Genomic DNA, 19,897 nt, shown 5'->3' on the forward strand with positions numbered 1-19,897 from the left:
TTCGGAAGAAATTTAAGTATAAAGTTTGAAAGAAAAAAAATTTTAAATAAAATATAAGAAACTAATTGGGTTTAATTGGATCTCGTTGCCTAAAATTTTTATTGGATTTTAATTATTTTCTTTGTCTAGTATTGAATGGTGGATCCCGTTGGTCTATCTTCTTGAATAGAGTTAAACTCGAATGAATGTCTCCGATGTCCCACGTTCATGCTCTACTATAATAGATATAAATCCTATGGGGTCGAGTGTTTTTCATTTTATTAGAAAATATAATTGGTTACGATGTTATGATTCAAATTTTTCAAATTATACCACGTTTGGATTGCTTTATCATCGTAGATTGATAATTATTGTCCTCGACAATCTTGCTCAGAGTAATTATATGCATAAGATCAAACACATGATCGTGGCTCACGAGAATCAAACTAGTTTATGAGTTTACGAAACATTATAAACAAAATATAAAAGTAGATCTCTTGTGAACGGTCTCATGAATCTTTATCTGTGAGACGGGTCGACTCTATCGATATTCACAATAAATAATAATGCTTTTTAGAATAAAAAAGTAATATTTTTTCATGAATGATCCAAATAAGAGATCTGTCTCACAAAATAATGACATGTGAAACCGTCTTACACTAGTTTTTGTCAAAGTATAAACTGTACAACTCGAATATATTTTAGAACATATTAGTTAAACATCATGTTTCAACCACTCTCACAATAAAAAGTAATGCTTTTAGCATAAAAAAGTAATATTTTTCATGGATGATCCAAATAAGATATACATCGTTCACAAACTACGACCCGTGAAACCATCTTACACTAGTTTTTACCAAAGTATAAACTGTACAATTCGAATATATTTTAGAACATACTGATTAAACATCATATTTCAACCACTCTCCGGAAAGTAGATAACTTGGTTACCAACTGACTTTTGTCCATCATGGATTATATTTTTTAGTTAACTTTCCATAACATCCTTGCAGTACGTAAGTAGGTCCTAGCAGGAATATCAAAATAGTTTCTTGAAGTTGAAAGAGGCTTCCATTAATAAAGACTATGCCCATTCATTGGATTAATGAACGAAAATAATAGTTTCAATTAATACCAACTTCTTAAAATATGGAAAATTAATGCATTGTGTGGATATTTGTAAACAAATGTTCAGTCACATCATCATCTAATATTGAAATTAGACCATATCATATGAAATAAATTATTTTTTTTCTAAGGATAAAGATTTTTCTTTTTCAAACTCTCTAAATATATGTGTGTTACCATGATAATGTTTTTTAATTTTTTAAATAAATATATAATTAAAATTTAAAATATAATGGTTGACTTATGGGGCGTGCCTATTATTTTGTAAATAAACATCGTTTTTTGGATTTATCTATATTATATTTGGAGCATTATGATTGGTGAAATTTTAGCTTTTGAATCATGTCACATGATGTCAATTTTCATTGAAATACGAAATGATTCAGGTGATGTAATCAGTGGCGGAGCCACATGTATTGATACACACGCTTTAGCCCGAGTAGCCCAATTTTGTATAATTTTAAATTAACATGATATTAGTTTGGATAAATCAATTTAAAATATTAAATATTTTAGAATTTAAAATTTTAATTCAGACAGATCCATATTCTTGATTCCGCCACGAGATGTAACGAAGTTGATAATAAGAAAAATTACTTTGACAGAGAATAGACAAGTACATGGGCTTTTAAATAATTATGCATCCATAGTATAAATTAATCGTGTAAATGGGCTGGACCTGGACCGTATCGAGTACTTTTGCAATATTGACTCAAATTTCTCATTATGACACATATATAATTATGACAGATGAAGTATTATTTAGTAAATAAAATTTGGCTTAATCAAATTATATATTTTTGAATGTATTGTATTATGACATTTTTAGTTATATATATTTTTAAAATAATTATTATCATGTAAATACGTCTCAATGATAAATTTTGGTCATCCTCAAAATCATGTAATTAAATTATAAATATTATTTTTTGAATTTTTACAAGGACAAACTTGCAATAACTCCTCATTCTCATTCTCATTCTCAACTTTCTTCTTACTCCCCATCCATCTATTTCTTTGTTTAAACTCCTCATTTTTCTAAAATTTTCAAAAACATCCTTAATTTTATAATTTTGGTACGTGGCATTGTAATACCTATCGAGCATGTTCTTGAAGGCATATAGCCCCAAGACATGCAGCTACGCAAGGTTTTCAGTCTATATATCATTCTCAAATGATCGATTTTTTTTAAAGGCCCATCATGCTTCCGTATAATGAATTGAACTGTCTACCTCTTTGATCGGAGTATCGTCGGGTTATATCGGCCGGGTTTTACAGACTGCTCTTCACAGCCTAACCACGCAGTTGCAACAGATGGTTCCTGACGCAGATCCCTTCAACAATACTTGGCACAATCCTGTTTTGTTTCCTACCTCAGGGTGTGTAGTAAAAAGCTCAATTTGAAACCATACATGAGAGGGGCAAAAGCCTTGATTCTTTTATTCAAACATACAAATTATTAATACATAGTAACCTCCTGTAGAGGAGGAGAAACTTATTTAGCTACTAATCGTAGCTGAACTTACAACACACATAAACTTGAAAGAGAAAACATTACATATATTTTGAAGAAAAACGAAGAGGTTGAGTGATGCCTTCATCTTCCTTCTTCTTGCTTATTCATAGAAGTCCTTGACGGATTTATAGTTCGACTTCAAACTCTTGCTATAATATGATGCCTTACAGCTGAGGTTGGCCCTATCTGGTTGAGTGGTTGAATGGTCCCTCCACTCAACTTGTCTTCTTCCTAGATTATTAATCTAGAAACAGCTCGTTCTTCTGACTTTATCTCCTGGCATAACCAGTAGATATGTGTTTGTATTATATCAGCTGAGATCTCATTCTCTTCTTCTTTTATCAGTTTGTAGAGATCTGTATTATTTACTATCTGATTTCTTATTCTCTTGATGCGTCTTTTAGAAACCTTTAGATATTTGAAATATATTTTCCTTATGTTTCTAATTTTTCTTGCGTGTTTCTTCTCCCCGTTTTAGCTTCTTTTTATAGATGATTTTTCGGAGTTAAAGTTTCTTATCTGTTTATTGGATTTCCTTTTTCTTTAAAGAGGGAATCCAATGATCTTTTGTCCTTTACCACCGATTATTGGTGGTCCTTGTATTCCACTCACATGGTGGTCATTTCTTTTGTTAGTGGGATGGTCACATGTCCACTTTAGCTTTGTCGGAGAATCTTTGGCTTTCTGTGTCCCCGAGGAAATCGTGCTTGTGATCCTTCCCCACTTGTACTGGTGTCGGTAAAGAGTTTTCGATTAGATCTCGGCTTGAATCCTTTACCAAACTATGGTTCTTTCTGGTTTTGGCATTCTGGACAGATGTTCTCCGACCATCTTTCCACATGTGCCATATTACAGAATTTTGGACGAGTCTCTTTGCTTGCCGGCAGCTTGCTGCTCCGCAGAAGATTTCTTTTCTTTTCGAACAGATCTTCTGCGAAGCTCGTTATTTTTCCTATCATTGTATTCAACAGGAAAGATCCATTTACAGAATTTTGATAAAACTTAAATGGATACTTGACTTTGTCCAACTCTGTTAGACAGACCCAAACTCCTCATGCTCTCCTGGTAGATATGTCATCTTCAATAAATGAAGAAACTAGGGGTGTTTCGTTTGTTGGAGGATCCTTGATGAATTTCTGGACATTTATGTTTGGCCTCCTTAGCTTGATAAAATGAAAGGCTTCGTGTTAGCCTTTTCCTGCTAGTTCTGGTGCTGCACTGAAAAAATACATTTCCAGAATATCTCACTTGGACAAATGAGCATTGTTCGTCCAAGTTTCATGTACCGCTTCCTGTATCCACTTTGGTAATGCTGAAATCTCCGGGAAACTGGGTGAAGTAATATAAACTAAGGCAAGGGCCTCAAATTCATACCAAGTATTGACCTCCTTTGGATATGAATTTTGTTTCATCCATACCATATGATATTTTCCTACAACATCAACTCGAACCATGGCTGGGTTGATGCCAATTCTTGTATTCAATTTCTCCCAAGTCAGTTGGTAAACCTGGAATGGAGAAATTGCAGTTTCATTAGTACCAATCTTAGATTTACCTCTGTCAGTATTGGGTCTAAGGTTGATCTCTCCCTCTTCAATTCCCGAGGTGAAAGGTTGACTTGAAGACTCGAGATTGAAATCTGGAGTTTCAATTTTTTTTTTGTCCTACTCATCAGAAGATGATCCCGGCTTAACACTTGTGCTAGGGGTACTTGAATCCCCAGCTCTAGGTATAGAGTCATGTACTCGAAAACTCTTCATTCGAGAAACCAATGGCTTCTCGATACCTTGGAGGATAGGCATTTATGTTACAGACCATAATTGAGTATATGCTTGTAAACATCATGTAATTCGGCAATAGACAATTCCCTTATCCGCTTGTTGAAGCCTTCCCGCAATTTCTGCGTTTAGTGCTAACTTGTTAAACTCGGTTTGAAGCATTTCAAGGTGTTCCATCAAATGCCTCTGCATCTTGATAATAGCATCAATGACAATGTTTTCCATCTCTTGTTAAAAAATCTGGAAGAATATTTCCGTGAAATTTAATAATAATTTTATCAAAAATATAGTTTTGACATAATGCTTGTCATCTTAAAAGTCTAGCTTTTTCTGATTTGGATTCAATCCTGTTTCTCAGAAAAGCTTTCAACTTTTTATTATCAACTTTCAAAATAAATTTCTTTGCAAGTAAAAATAATGGTCATTTTTCAAAAGCCCTTTTTACTGCATAGAATTCCTTTTCGTTGATATGCCATCTTATGGCTTTTGCAGCTAAGAATAGTCCACTGCAATATCTGCATGGCTGTTCTTCATCTGGAGTGAGCTTTGTTAAGACTGCCGCCCACCAATGATCACTGACATCCGTATATAATACCAGATCATTCTCATATTGAGGAATAGCCATTTTCGGAAGATTTTTACAAATCTCCTTTAACTGGACAAATCCTTCTTTGTGTTCTTTTGTCCATATAAATCTTGCATCTTTCTTTAATAATGGACTAAACACCTTCCTGTCTTTTGCTGTATTTTTTTATAAACATCCCAGCAAAATTAACAACTTCTATGAAACTCTGAACTTGTTTCTTTTCTTTTAACTTGTTTGGAAAATTTTTCACCTTTTCTACTATATGATCTTGCAAAATTATTCCAGACTCATCGATTTCTATTCCGAGGAATTCAATCTTTCTTGTGGCAATGACTGCTTTCTTTGATGATAGAACCAGTCATTCCTTTTTACAAACATCAAAGAAAATCTCTAAATGCTTAATATGTTCTTTCATATTTTTATATGCAATTAAAACATCATCAATATAGACAAACATAAGTTTGAAATAATATTTAAATAGATTATCCAACTTTCTTTGAAATATCTGTGGTAAATTAGCCAATTTCATTTGTAATACCTCCTAGATATAGTGTCCTTGTGGTGTGGAGAAAGCTTTGAATTTCTTGCTTTCTTCCTCCATTCGTATCTGATAAAACTCAGACTTACAATCGAACTTTGAGAATATCTTTGCATTACATATGCAACTGATTAGATGTTCTCTGCTGGGTATAAAATACCCATCATACTCCAGAATCTTATTAATCTCTTGATAATTAATAACTAGTCTGAGTTTGTTCTTTTTTACTTCACCATGATTTCTTATCAGGAATCCTGGGCTGTTGTATGGTAAAATTCCTGCTTTGATTAAACCAATGTCAAAATGTTCCTTGATTATAATCTGCATATTCCTTTGATCAATTATATTCATTGAGATAGGCTTACAACGGACAAATTCATACTCTTTGTCTTCCTTAATTTTAAGGCAAGCTTTGATTTGGTTTTTATCACACCATGTCAAGGGATATTCATTGTAATTTTCTTTGATCATTTTCTTGACATTTTCCAATGATACCTTAGATTCAAACTCTACATCATTCTTATGTAGAGCTATCTTAAGACATTCTATTTCTTCTGGTTGGAGTTCTTTATCTGCCTTTAATTGGGGCATTGTTTCTCCAACCGTCTAGAATCCTTCATATTTAGGTTTAGAAGTTTTTCTTCATCACAACGCTTGCTGCGAAACTACATTGACAATTTTCTATAAAATGCCTCTCGCAGTCTCTGGACTAAAATTTTGTGATTACAAGGTGTTGTAAACAATAATCGTCTAACCTCATTTTCTTGAGTATAGGACTTGAACATTTGTAGGAAATTATTTCTTAGCAGAATGTCTGCTCCTGTATCATGAAAATAAATTGGTTGTGTTTTAACCTTGGACCAATGTGTTTTTCCAACACCGCCAATTACGATCTGTCATCTTAATCCCCTTACATAAGATTAAGATTCTTCTGGAAAAATCTATTCCAGCAATCTTTGGTAATTCTTCGTCCAAATTATTTGGAAAAACTCCTCTTTTTGTTGTACAGATTCCAGCACCTGAATCAATATAAGCAGCAAAATATTCTGCCTTATATTGTTCGTACAACATTCCTACTGGAATGTATATCGAGAATGGACTTGTGGTCATTGGATTTTCCACATCTTATCATCTGCCATAAACTCCATTCCATACTCTAGACGTTTCCAAGGTTTATGTTCCTCGAGAAACTCTAGTCCAAGAACCAGTCGATCTGATTCTTTTCCTGTAATTCCATTGATATGAACTTCCAATTCTCCAATATTGATCATTCCTTTGTAAGTTCCTATCATAGGTTGTTCCAAATAGTATATGGTATTACAAGGAAATTGATTCCTTTGTTTTGTAATATCAAATACTATTTCTATTTTCTTCCACCCTTCTGGGCATCTAAGCTTTCCTATTGTGGAAAAGCTTTTTGGCTCTTGTTGGGTTTCTTGGACATGTGCTTTTCTCCACCTGCAACTTGTAATTGTATCTCCCTGAAAAGATAGTCTCCTTGATTCTAATATAAGACTTTGATTCCTTTGTAGGATCGGTTTGTCTTGTATTTGGATATCTATTTCATGTATTAAAGGAAATTCAACTCTTTCTGGATAAATTGTCTGGGCAACTTTTCCAAATATCTCGGGTATTTCAATGAACTCGTTTCTAATAAACAATTCTGAATGATGTGTATTAGATAGAGCATATGAAATTTGATAGGTAATAGAATATGGTCTATTACATTCTTTCATCAGCCTTTTTCCTTAAAACTTTGATGCAATGTCAAGACTTGGCTGAAATCTCGATCCGCCAGGTTGTAGGCAATTCTCGGATATATTACTCATACAATTTTTCCTACGCAGATATTTCCTGAGATAGTTCCCAGTACTGAATCTTGAAGGTTCCCCATTTTTTTATTACATATAGCAATATCAATGAGTGAATCTATTCTTTCTTTGAAAGTAGCTTTTATCATAATCTGGATTGCTCCGATATGAATCCAGGACATAGTCCTTGCTACCTCTATCTTGAGTTTTTGTAATTTCTCCTTAATTTCTTCAGAAGGAACTAATTGCATCTCTATTATATTTCATGTAAGTTCCATAGGAATTGTCATTTCTCTTCTGGAAACTTTATAGATTAGATGATGCTTTCTATTTTTTAGGCCAAGACTTTCTAAGAATTTTTCTACATGTCCTGCAGAGAATCCTTAATATCTCTGTAGACTAGGATTTTCTCTCATGATTTTTTGAACCATATTATAAGATATTGTTGTCTGGCTAAAGAATCCAGACAAATCTTCATATGTTTCGTGTCAAAACACCTTGTCTTCAGTCAGATTCCGATTCTGTTACATCAGATTCTTCCTGACTCAAGACTTCTTCTTCTTCATATATACTTTCATCTGAGGCAATGTCCTCAAATCTGTATATCTGAATAAGATCTTGGTAATAAACTGTTTCCTCAATATCCGGGGTTGAATCGAAGCATTTAATACCTATTTTTTTCATTTTCTGGACAATTGGTCAAGATATGACCACTTGCTCCACATGTCCAGCAATTACAGTCTTTAAAACTTTCATTAGCTCGAGTGTGAGCTCTTCTGAAATTTTTCTTTGTAGATGTTCTTCCTGTTCTTCGAGAGGTACTCGATGCTTGGGAAGATATCCTACTTCTTGATGGTCCACTTCTTTGTCCAGATTTGTAAGATCTGGCTTTCTGTCTAGACCAAACTGTTTTTAGTTTCCAAGAACTTCTTCCACTTCTAGCATAAGGATTAATTCTAAAAATTTTCCTCTTATGCTTCTGTGGTTTACTTCCAATAATCATTGGAAGATCATTTTCCTTACAACACAAAGGAGTACGTTTGTTAATACCCCTTAGTCTTTTGTAATTCTTTCGCTAATGCTGCCAAATGACTCCATTCTGCCAATTTTCCTTTAAGGAAAGAAGCTCTTTCGTGCCAATGTATCTGGATTGCCATGAACATATTCCCTGATTAACATTTCTCTCCAGGGACTTGGCATTTTGGCGAAGAAGAGCTGCATTGTTATGTCTTCTTCGACTCCTGAATTTCATCTACATTTAGTGAATAACATAATGTATTCATCAACTAAACATATATCATGTAATTCAAGACTATACAGAGCTTGAGTATATTTCTTTTTCTTCTCTGTATCTTGACTGTTAAAATAGTATACCCCTATAAATTGAGCTTTAAAAAGGATAGCCATTCTTCCGGCTATCTCGTTAAGATATTCTCCGGCTTGGACTGATTCTTTGGTTTCTACCGAAGTCATGTCACAAGCAATTTTCACTGATCCCATAAGACTCATTTCCAGAAGTTAAATGAATCATTCTCTGTTGAGATCAAACGTTCCTGCTGCGATTCTCATAGCTGATGTCCAATCATCTATGAGATCTTCTCTTTTTTTGAAACCTAATACATCTAGGTTAAGCATAATCCCATAAGGATGTATTTGTTCTAAAACAGATTTTCCATATGGTGTTTGGTGCAATGGAATTTGATTCTTCCTTGATCTTGTTCCCGCTGGGTGTGCTTCTCCACCAGTGTAAAAGTCTGATTGGGATTCTCTCATATTTATATTCTGAGATCACACACTTTCTCTCGGTGGTTCCTGCGAAGATGACCAGGTTATAGAAGGTTGTTAACCTCTCATCGTGTTCATCTTCATATCTACGACTTTGAAATTTGCGAAAGATTCCGCAAGCTCTTGTAGATCCTCTAAACCAATCTTTTCTATGGTTGTCATCAGATTAATTTCTTTTCTGAGACAGATTTAATTAGATTGGTCGTCTTTTCTTCTTCAATCAAAGGTTTTTGCACTACTTTGGCCTTTCCTTGTTGATGTAACAAGGGTTCAGTTCCAAAAGATAGTGGTAACCTTGTTTCTGAAGTTCTCTTACTAGGACTTTGTTCTAGAATTTTAATTCTTGTTTAATATTCCAAGAATTTCTTCTTGGTTTTCAAAGATTTTCCCACATTTTGTGGTACATAATACAACATATTGTCATAATTTTGTACCGTATTTGAATTTCTCTAAGATCTCTCGAGAGTTTAGAGGAATCATGTACTATCTCTAAGAACTTGTTATTTTGAATCATAAGTTTACCTTAGGACTCTGATAAGTTCCTTCTTGATATCTAACTTTAAGTTAGATCTTCATGCTGCAAATATTCTAGAGTTCTGGAATAATTCCTGTAAATAAATAATCTCGAACCTGGGTTCGGATTCATGTAATTTGAGAAAATTCTCCTCTTCAAATATTTTATTACTTTGATAATAATAATTTTGTATGTTTGAAATAATTTTACCTAGACTCTAATACCATTTTCGGCTCAAAAATTCAGTCACTTGAATATGAGGGTGTTTTTGTCACATTTTGGGGTTTTAGGGAGTTTGGGCAAAGTTTTCGAAGGGATAAAGAGTTAAGGTAAGTTAAGTTTGGATTTGGGGATTTAAAGCCAATTTTCTTTTTACAATTACATGATTACAAAAATCTCGTGCAATTAACAATGTCCTTGAGACCCAAAACGCATCCTTCTCCTGGGTCTGGGCAAGTGAGTTTAGCTACTTTCCGTGTCCGCGGATCATAATAAAAAACATAAAAAAAAAAAGTAATTATACAAATTTAATAAAGATATTAACCATTTAATTATATAATTTTAAAGAAAAAATACTAAAAATTAATAATTTAATTTGTTTCAACCGTTAATTTATGACAAAAATTTGTGTGAGACGGTCTCACGTGTTGTATTTTGTGAGCTGTATCTCTTATTTGAATCATCCATAAAAAAGTATTACTTTTTATGCTAAGAGTATTACTTTTTATTATGAATATCGATATAGTTGATTCAGAAATATTCGTGAGATCATCTCACAAAAAATCTAATCTTTGTTTATTGACATTTCCTTTTAAATTTATATTTGAATCAAGTATGTTTGGTGAAATAGTTGGTGAAATGGTCGCCTTCTAAAATCTACCTTCCCCTGCTCAGCTGCTTCCCATATTGAAGATTCAGATTTTGAGAACGAAACCCTAACATTACTCAGAACTTCTGTGAACATGGATTCTATCTTCCTTCGTCCCAATCCAATGCCCCCTAAGCTTCAATATTCTTCTATTGCCACCGATCTTCATTCGCCTCGCAACCTTCTTTCACACGCTATGACGAAGAAATTCACGGTTAAAGCCAGTTGCAGTGGTCCCGTACCCCCGTCTGATCCTCCCAAGTCCTCCATTTTCAGCCTCAAAAGCGCCGCCGCATCAGTTATCTTCGCGGCTGCCGCCTGGGGTAACTTCCCTTGGTTGAATGCCAAAGCCGATATTTTGTCGCCGCCGGTGAGTGTAACTGAAGAGCAGCTTGATGAAGCGGGTTCTGGGGAGGAAGGAACGAATGAAGGAAAAGAAGGTACTTCTTCGAATTCTCCTCTGGCCCAGTTGTTGGAATCCAATTCAGAAGCCATTGACGCGTTGAAAACACTCCTCCGGCAGAAACTGGAAGCGGGTGAGGATGAGGAGGGTTTAGCTATTTTAAGACAACTATCCTCCGCTCAGCCTGAAAGTCTTGAATGGAAGTTCCTGATGGCTAGAGTTTTGAACGAACTGGGGAAAATTCAAGAAGCCCGCGATGCCCTCGAGGAGGTTTTGACAAAAGACCCATTGTCTTACGAGGCTTTGTTCGAAAACGCGTTGTTGATGGATAAGTCGGGAGAAGGGGATGCGGTGATGCGGAGATTGGAGGACGCATTGAGGTTTGCTGAGACGGAGAACAAGGCGAAGAAAGCTAGGGATGTGAAGTTGATAATGGCGCAAATGCAGTTCTTGCAAAAGAATGTGGATAAGGCGTTGTTAACTTACGATGAGATTTTGAAAGAGGATCCAAATGATTTTCGGCCTTATTTTTGTAAAGGGATGATTTTTAGTTTGATGGATAAGAATGTAGAGGCCAGGGAGGAGTTTGCCAAGTATCGTGAGCTTTCGCCTAAGAAATTTGAGGTGGAAGGTTATTTGAGGACGCCATTATCGCGTATGAAGCTTTTTGGGACCGATGAAGGAAATTGAGTCTTGATTTTTAAGTTGTAGAGTTGAGGATTGATGTTTCTAATAATTCTGGTGCATTTTCTGCTCCTTCCAGCTCAAGTTTCCGGAGACTATAGTTCGAATGGTTCGGGTAAAGCAGAGTCTTTTCTAATAAAATTTCTGAGGAGATATAAGGTCTTTTGTTCTTGTTAAGATATATACAACATACGGTGATGATTTTGAACGGACTGAATTCATGAGTAATGAATAAAACCTCTCAGGTTTGGATTTATCTTTCACTCTTTACATTTTTGTGGTAAGTTAATTGAATATTGATGTCAATCTGAAGTTGGTGCCCTGGAAATTTTGTTTCATTGGTATAAGAAATTCAGGAATATTCTCAGGATAATCCTGTAAACGATAACATTATACAGATCAAATATGCTCGGTCTGCTTTTACTATCTAGAAATTTTTATATATTTATTTGGTACCGACTTTATTAGCTAATGGTCGATAGAAATTGAGAAACTAATGCCGGCAGTCATAATAAAACCAAGACTAAGGAGTATGGACCAGTTTGCCACCCTATGGCTAGTATTTTATGGTATAGCTAATCGGCTGTACTTTACTAATCCTCTCTAGCGCCTTTATTTGAAATATATGTCCCAGTTGTTAAGAAATTATTAATATCATTCTTATTAACTTTGTCCAGTTAGTTTTTATGGTCTCCCTTCATTTCGTTGGAGTCGGCTACGTGTGCATACTAGCCTCTTACAGTCTATCCATATTTTTTATATTCAGTTTTAACATAATCTTCAATTGCTGCCACCCAATGATTTGGTTAGAAACATGTAGAAAAGGGTCAATCTTTATGGTAGACGCAGGAAACAAATGCAACAGCTAAAACATGCAACTGAAGTCTGAAAGAATAATGTTGTCTATATTACAAGTGACTGCCTGCGGTATAAACTATCCATCCTATTATTGTACAACGAAACCATAACACCCACTGAAATATAACACGAACCGTATCTCATGTCTCAATGGTTAAATGTACATAGAATGCAACTCTGTATCCTAAATATGTTTCCTCAAAACCAGAGCCAAGCTTACCACCATGGTAATTGACCAAGTAAAATCAACTCTCGTGTTTAACTTAGCTGCTGTTACCAACCGAAAAGATTGACATGAGGGAAAATACTAGTAAATTGAAGAAAATATTTCAAGGGTCTCACCATGACTTGTACCCTGTTCGTCCAGATTAGTTGTTGGAGAAGTGCTTGATGATGTGTTCTTAAAGCTGAGTCCAAGATTTTGACAGTTCCCTCCAATCGAACCTAATATCACAAGTCAAGATCGATTTTAGGTCTTTTTATTTGATTGTAGCCTAAACTAATAATTGCTATTGCCGAATGCCTTAGTCCATACTAGAGGAGTAAATCGATCGAACCGCTTCGTGAGCTTGTCTAGCCAGCTCAACACAAGCTGGATCGAACTTCAATGTTATCAAGCTCAAACTCAAGTTCAACTTTTAGCTGTTCAAAACCTTGTGAGTCAGCTCACAAACTTGTAACTCTTTTTTATAATTTAATAATAATAATAATATGTGTGTGTGTGTGTGTGTGTGTGTGATCTGAGCTTATGAACAACTCAATTCAAGAAAACTTGGATTCCAAGCTGCGTTTGAGGCAGGACTCTCTTTAGTTCGGGCTCTGTGAATCTAAGCACGAGTTCAATCTCAATCTTTTAGTTGAACTTGAGCTTAGGCTCGCGAAACTTCACAAGTTGGACTCGATGGCACACGTTGTTCGCACACTTATCCTCACTTTCTACCATAACCAGTGCCAGATATAGTCGCTTCTTACTACTTCCTAAGCTCTATAACAATTGTTTTTTGTGATGTTCTTACATTGTTTGTAGCATGGAAATGCTGTGGAATTGAGCAGATTATAGTAACCCTCTTCACATTCGCAAGCGAACGTGAACGAAGAGGTCTTGTTGCAAGTACCACCTCCACAATCAGTCCAGAAGCAAGCTATAAGCAAGAAAAATGCATCTTAAGCATATAAATCTATAATGATGATATGAACTTGTAGTGGAGTATGAGAGTTTACTTACGATCGAAAATAGATATATTAGCTTCCTTGCTTTTGTTCTGCACTGGGGATGGAATATTTGCACAGGTGTAGTTGAGTGTACCTATAGAACAGAATTTTATATCAGTCTTGAAATTAAGATAATATTTTTATTAAATATTTGTCAACATTGGATCAATAATTTCTACAAGAAACCAGTGGAGTAAACATAAACCCTCAAGCAATTGACTTTTATAGATTATGAAGATGCTCTACCAACTTAATTTGATCTGGCGTAAAACATTGACATTCTAAAACATAAATCATCGATTTGCACACTTTTTAATCTTGACGAAAAGAGGATTTGGATTTCTTCGTGTTCTTATGATTTAATTTAATCTAATATTCATCGGGATGCTTATATAACGGTAATCTTTACGAGTACAAACTATCCGCAGCATTGGTTCTCAAATCGAGCATCTATATCGAGCCTTAAGCCTAAGGGGAACAAGAATAGTATGTTACACAGAAAATTTCCCAAATAACCTTCAATCATTCCATAATTTTTCATCAAAATATAGAAAATGGATCTGAAAAAAACAGAGATTGGGAAAAATACTGTTTCAGAGAATGGGAAAAATACCGTTCTAAAAAAATATTCAAAGAATTGAGAGAACTTACAATTGGGAATCACACAAGGCAAGAATTTGAAGTCGTCGTCGTCTTCAGAACGAGCTTGCCTCCATCCCCTCTCGCATGCACACTCGTACCCAAACGTGCCATTTTTAGAAACCGTGCAGTTCCCTTTCCCACATAAATTTTCTTCGCATGCATTGCCTATCCTCCAAAAGAGCAAAAACATTTATAAACAGTACTGATATGAGGCATCAAAAAAATTCCACAGTTTCATTCCAAGAATCACATATATTTGCAACTGAATTGAACTGAAGCCACTCCCAGATTGATGCATGCACACAAACATGTATGTATCTATATACATATATGTGCGTGTGTGCGCGCGTGTATAGACTGAATTCGAATAACCCCTCGACAACTTCATAATTTAACCGAATCGATATCATCAAAGAGTAGCAAAAATGGTCTCTCTCAAAAGTTATGGAGCATTATTTTCATGAAAAAGATGACTGAAAATTGTAGAGATACAAACCAAAGAAAGGTGGCCGGAATGGATTAAAGAACGCAGTGGTAGCAGAGAACTGGAAAGCTAGCAAAATCGCAAGAAAAGCAGCGTAGTGAACCGTAGCCATGATCAAGAAACTGGAAACAAGTGCAAATTTTTTTCCTGATGAGGATGAAGTTTTAAAGTTGATTTGGCACTTGGAAAATTTCAAATGGAGTATTAAGTTAGAGTGACGATGGACTTTTGAAGTAGAGGGGAGTCACATAGTGTAATGAAAGTTGTTGGGGGTTAGGGGTAGAGTTGCCATTATATTATTCATTTTTTCAATTTATCATGAGCCCTTTACCAATCACTGACTGCCACGTGTTTTTCCTTTGACATGGTATTTTAAGATATCTATCTAAATAAATAAAAGATTTAAATCCTAAAACACTTTGGTTTTTTTAGAAATTCAGAAAAATAATATTTACATTTACTTAAATAGGTTTGATGTTAAGTTTTGTTAAATGAAAACAAAAGGATTCTTTTGTAATTGTGAGGAGTATTAATAGAAAATCGAGACAGTTAATCACATGGGCTTCGCTTAATTAATAACGAATTTATATTCGTTAAATGAGTTAATTTATTCATATTTATAAAAAAAACTTTTGACATAAAATATTTTTCATAAAACGAGTCGGATTGAGATTCGTCTCAGAAAATTGAACTGTGAAATGGTCTCATATACTATATATATTATTTATATAATATTATGAAGTGTGAATTTTTATAATAGGTAATTTTTCCTAAAATATAGTAATTTTTTTTCCTAAATATAATTATTTATGATAAAACAAAGCATAACAAAATAATAACTCAAATATAAAATTTGTAAGGTATTATAATCGGGAGATTAGTTAGAAGGAAATTGAATAAACAATCACAATAGCTTGTCTAAAATTCGGATGGGATAACAATTTTGAATTTAGTAATTGTCGCCAAGTCAATGTCAGTTGGTTAATCGGATAAATTTTGTGCGGAATGAAGCTAAAGTGACATATTAAACACTCAAAAATGACTAAGTAAGAAATATAGTTGGGTTATCAAGAGTAATCTGATTGAAATGAAAATAACACAAAGATATTTCTGGATGTTCTAATATTTGAATAACTCCTACGCAACACCTTCTTCCTCGTGGGAATGATGTTCGATGGAAAATTTTGGATATTACAACTTTTGTAACAACCCGATTCAGTAAGGTTTTATCACTGCTTAATTGAAACTTCTAATATAGCTTACTTACTTGAACAATATTGAACAGTACACTAACTCTCAGCTTACAAGTGTTCCGAAATGAAAATATTAACCACAAATTCATCTTCAGTTATCTTATATAATACTCAAGTATGTGTTAATAAGCGTTGAAAGCAGTTGGACAGTTGAAAGTTTGAATATTTGAACTTATGTGATGATTTCAGATAGCCTAACTGATTTACAAATTCATCTATTTATAGACTTGGATACAACTGTCAGCAAAATTAAATATTATATATGTTCCAAATATGATAGTCATTAATCTCGTCTTTATCACGTCACTGTCCCTTCTAACAATTTGTACATTGTAGGTAGTACTCGCAAATTTCTAACAATTCAGAGACCGTTGATATGGAATATTTTATCCAATAATTCAGTTTTGTAACTCTGAGTAGTCTAAATGATTCTTCAGAAAATGTTTCTTCATTTACCCGACTATCTTTTAATCTAATTAATCTTCATATATCAGTTCAGAAGACCTAAATATCAATTAAGCTTCAAACAAATTTTGTCTTATAACGCTTTCAGTTTAGATCATGCTCAGTTTAGCTCATTATCAGTTTAGTTTGGCTCAATTTGTTAAATCATCAAAACTCACTGACTTACTTATGGAATAACAAATTTATTAATTCATCAAAACTTAAATGATCCAACACAAAAGAAAAATAGTATTCCAGAATAATTATATTTTTAACCAAATATAATGAGATAACAACTCAACCATAAAATTTGATAATAAGAATAAAAAAAATTTAATCCGACGTAATCGTATTTTATATCAAAGTTAACTTATAAGAGCAAACTAAATAATCCTATTCAAGCCCTTTCCTTAATTAAACTTAATATTAATTTTGGAGTGAAACACGTTTTGAAAATCTATCTCTATCTCCAGACGTAGGCTTCCAAAATAACTTCAAACTTCATGAAAAATAAGTGGATGCAAAGGGATAATTTTGAAAAATAATTATTCTATATATTATCTATCCATAAAAGACAACATCTAATTAGAGAAAATTCATTTTAATATGAAATAGTCTTTTGGCCAAACACTTTTAGATAAGAAAATGTGAAACCAAATAAAGAAAGAAATTAAAAAAAAAAGGAAAAAATGAATTTCAAATTTGAAATTTCAGATCAATCATCTATGGGCCTACTTCAAATGGGCTTACTCAAAATTGGAAGTAAGCTCTTTAATTTAGCAAATGAAATGTTGGAATAAGCTTCAACATGGAGTCAAATCAATATAATTATTTCTTAAGTTCAAAACAATATCTGTTTAATTTTTTTTTTTTAGTTTTTCTATTTTTTATTAAATATTTCAAGATTAAGTTCTCTTCAAATTCAATGTCTTTAATGAAAATTACATTCTGACAGTGTCACACTTGCACGTTTTTCATTTTTGATCTTGTTGTCAAAACATTCACAATTTTAATGTTTTTCATTTTTATTATTTGCCAAAACAGTCACAATTTTAATTCATTGATTTGCATTTTTTTTTTCCAATTTTAGTCGTTACGTACAATATAATTTATTGATAGTAATCAATATTTAAAAAATGAAATATCAGTTTAAATACTAAAAGCAATTGTTAAGCCAACGAAATGTAGAACGATAAACATCAAACAATAAAATAAATATATAAATTAAATGTTTAAATTAATAATTTTCATGAATAATTTTTAAACATTTCGATTCCATTTTTGGTTCTGGTCCTCAATTTTGATTTCGATATTTTATTTTATATGTTCGGAACCGTCCCATTATTCTATATGATCGTTGATATTTAAAAAATATAATTAAATATTTTGAATTTTTATATTTTTTGAAATGTCTTGAAAAAATATTTAACATCGTTGTCACATTATTTATGCTCACCCTCTATCGACATGTCAAATCAGTTTTGGGGACCAAACAGACAAAAATAAAGATATTGACTTGGTAAAGATTCAACGTCGCGAAAATTGTAATAAATATAAATATAAATATAAATATAAATATAAAATTTTAACATGTTTGTATGTAACTTCAAATAGTGATTATTGTGTCATTTTAAAATTTTAGTTTTAGTAACGTCTTTTGATTTTTTACAATTTAAGTTTATTTTTATCAGAAATATTGATATGATATTACAAAATTTAAAATCACGTTGGTGTCATGTTAGCACAATATCAATGTTATACATCAGAATCGGGATTAAAATAAAAAAAAAACTAAATCAAATAAGCAAATATACAAGATCAAAATTACAATTTTTCCAATATCAGAGTCGCATAAAAATGGCTAAATTGGAAAAAAAAAATGGTGAAATAACACAAAAGACCAGAATCGCAAAAAAATAAATATACAATACCAAAACTACAAATTTTTTCCAATTATTAGTGTATCATAATCAAAACGATATTATCGACTAATTTATGTATTGCCAGCCTTACTTAGTTGTTGTATATATAATAAATACAAGGCATTCAGAATCTTAATCACGTAAAATTTGACAGCAAAAAGGTACACAAAGACAAGATATATATACATTCTAATCAAGTGTAGCAAACCATGTGCAACGTAACAATTTAAATAATATTTTGAATTAAATAAATCCAACAAGGGAAGAAGATTGAAAACGATACTGACACAATTAATCAACTAATATTCCCAAATCCACATGCAAAGAAATTATTTTATTGGTAATGATAATCACATTCCACCATTATATGTCATAATATAATATATATGAAGAATAATTTAATTATGAAAAGTCAATTATATATTTTTCATTACCGATTAAATAAAAAAATGTGGAAAAAATTTCAACCAAGAATGCAACTAATAACTACCACGATTCTGGTTAAATTAAACTGTATTTATTTCTTCTTTTTTTTTATCTCTCACTTGAGAGTAGGTCTATTATGAGACGGTCTCACGAATCTTTATCCACGAGACGGGTCAACCATACTGATGTTCACAATAAAAAGTAATTTTTTTTCTTGTATGACCCAAGTAAGATATCCGTCTCACAAAATACGATCCCTGAAACCGTCTCACACAAGTTTTTATCGTAACTTAGAGACATTATTCTATGACGCATTACTTAATGTAAATATACACTCTTATTACACACACACAAACTCAAACAGCATATGTACGTTTTCCTAAAACAAAACCTTCGCGCATAGCTATTTATTGTTCGTATGTCACCAAGATCTTAAATTTGAGACTCGGTTTTGATTTCGACATTCAACTTTTTTGTACTTGGTGTTCTGAGTTTTGATACAGATGACATTCATTTTTTTTTTTCAAGCGAATTTTTTTTAAAATGTAACTATTCTAAAATATACATATTTTTACTTTAAAATTATTTAGTTGGTTATATTTATTTGTAAAGAAATTTTATTGATAATAATTATTTTTGTGGATCCATTATTTAATGTATCCACATAAATGAATGTATGTCATCGTCAAGGAGCAACTAATAAATACAAATGTAAGGATAGGTGGGCACTTGACATGTCTTGGATCATGTACGATTTTAGTTGAAAACTATTAAAGTTGTCAATTTCTAGGGAAGGATCTCTACCATGTGATCCCCTGTGGGGAGAGCAATGGGGCGGATCCCAAACTATTTCGAGGGTTTTTTACTCGAAAAAATCGGATATATCGTATTTCGAGTGTTTTTTACGGGTCTCCAAACTCATAGGGAAAATTGTCATCCTTGAATCCACCCCTACAATCTTACCCCTTCCTCATAGGAAAAAATATTTTTATATTTTTTTTTCAAACTAAAATAATTTAATAATATGTTAAATAAGTATTACTATCTTAATATAAAAAAATTTGTA

General features: G+C 32.9%; 2 protein-coding genes across 3 annotated transcripts; one reads left to right on the forward strand and one right to left on the reverse strand.

The window, feature by feature from the left end:
* The first annotated feature begins 10,469 nt into the window (after window positions 1-10,469).
* Window positions 10,470-11,844, forward strand: LOC142547755 (protein SLOW GREEN 1, chloroplastic-like). The gene has a single exon (XM_075656193.1). It carries the CDS (start codon window positions 10,598-10,600, stop codon window positions 11,594-11,596), a length of 999 nt encoding a protein of 332 aa, XP_075512308.1. The 5' UTR covers window positions 10,470-10,597; the 3' UTR covers window positions 11,597-11,844.
* A 634-nt stretch (window positions 11,845-12,478) lies between these two features.
* Window positions 12,479-15,015, reverse strand: LOC142547756 (uncharacterized). Of its 2 annotated transcripts, none has more exons than XM_075656195.1 (6): window positions 14,799-15,015; window positions 14,312-14,467; window positions 13,674-13,754; window positions 13,465-13,590; window positions 12,791-12,892; window positions 12,479-12,715 (listed from the first exon to the last, which is right to left on the reverse strand). In XM_075656195.1, the coding sequence occupies exons 1-6, from the start codon at window positions 14,896-14,898 to the stop codon at window positions 12,633-12,635; spliced, it is 648 nt and encodes a 215-aa protein (XP_075512310.1). In that variant the 5' UTR covers window positions 14,899-15,015; the 3' UTR covers window positions 12,479-12,632. The 2 variants fall into 2 exon arrangements, with proteins under 2 accessions (XP_075512310.1, XP_075512309.1); XM_075656194.1 differs by having other exon boundaries at window positions 12,479-12,718; window positions 14,799-15,014.
* Between the last annotated feature and the right edge of the window lie 4,882 nt (window positions 15,016-19,897).

This window comes from Primulina tabacum, chromosome 5 (assembly GCF_025594145.1).
Source record: "Primulina tabacum isolate GXHZ01 chromosome 5, ASM2559414v2, whole genome shotgun sequence".
In the NCBI taxonomy this organism is placed as follows: domain Eukaryota; kingdom Viridiplantae; phylum Streptophyta; class Magnoliopsida; order Lamiales; family Gesneriaceae; genus Primulina; species Primulina tabacum.

What these genes read in the sequence shown, in the direction of transcription:
- LOC142547755 (XM_075656193.1), top strand. Translation starts at nt 10,598, where the DNA reads ATGGATTCTATCTTCCTTCGTCCCAATCCAATGCCCCCTAAGCTTCAA.
- LOC142547756 (XM_075656194.1), bottom strand. Translation starts at nt 14,898, where the DNA reads ATGGCTACGGTTCACTACGCTGCTTTTCTTGCGATTTTGCTAGCTTTC. An exon ending in ATTCCGGCCACCTTTCTTTG is followed by an intron (nt 14,468 to 14,798) that starts GTTTGTATCTCT and finishes TTTGGAGGATAG; the next exon opens with GCAATGCATGCGAAGAAAAT. An exon ending in CGAACAGGGTACAAGTCATG is followed by an intron (nt 12,719 to 12,790) that starts GTGAGACCCTTG and finishes GGTTGGTAACAG; the next exon opens with CAGCTAAGTTAAACACGAGA.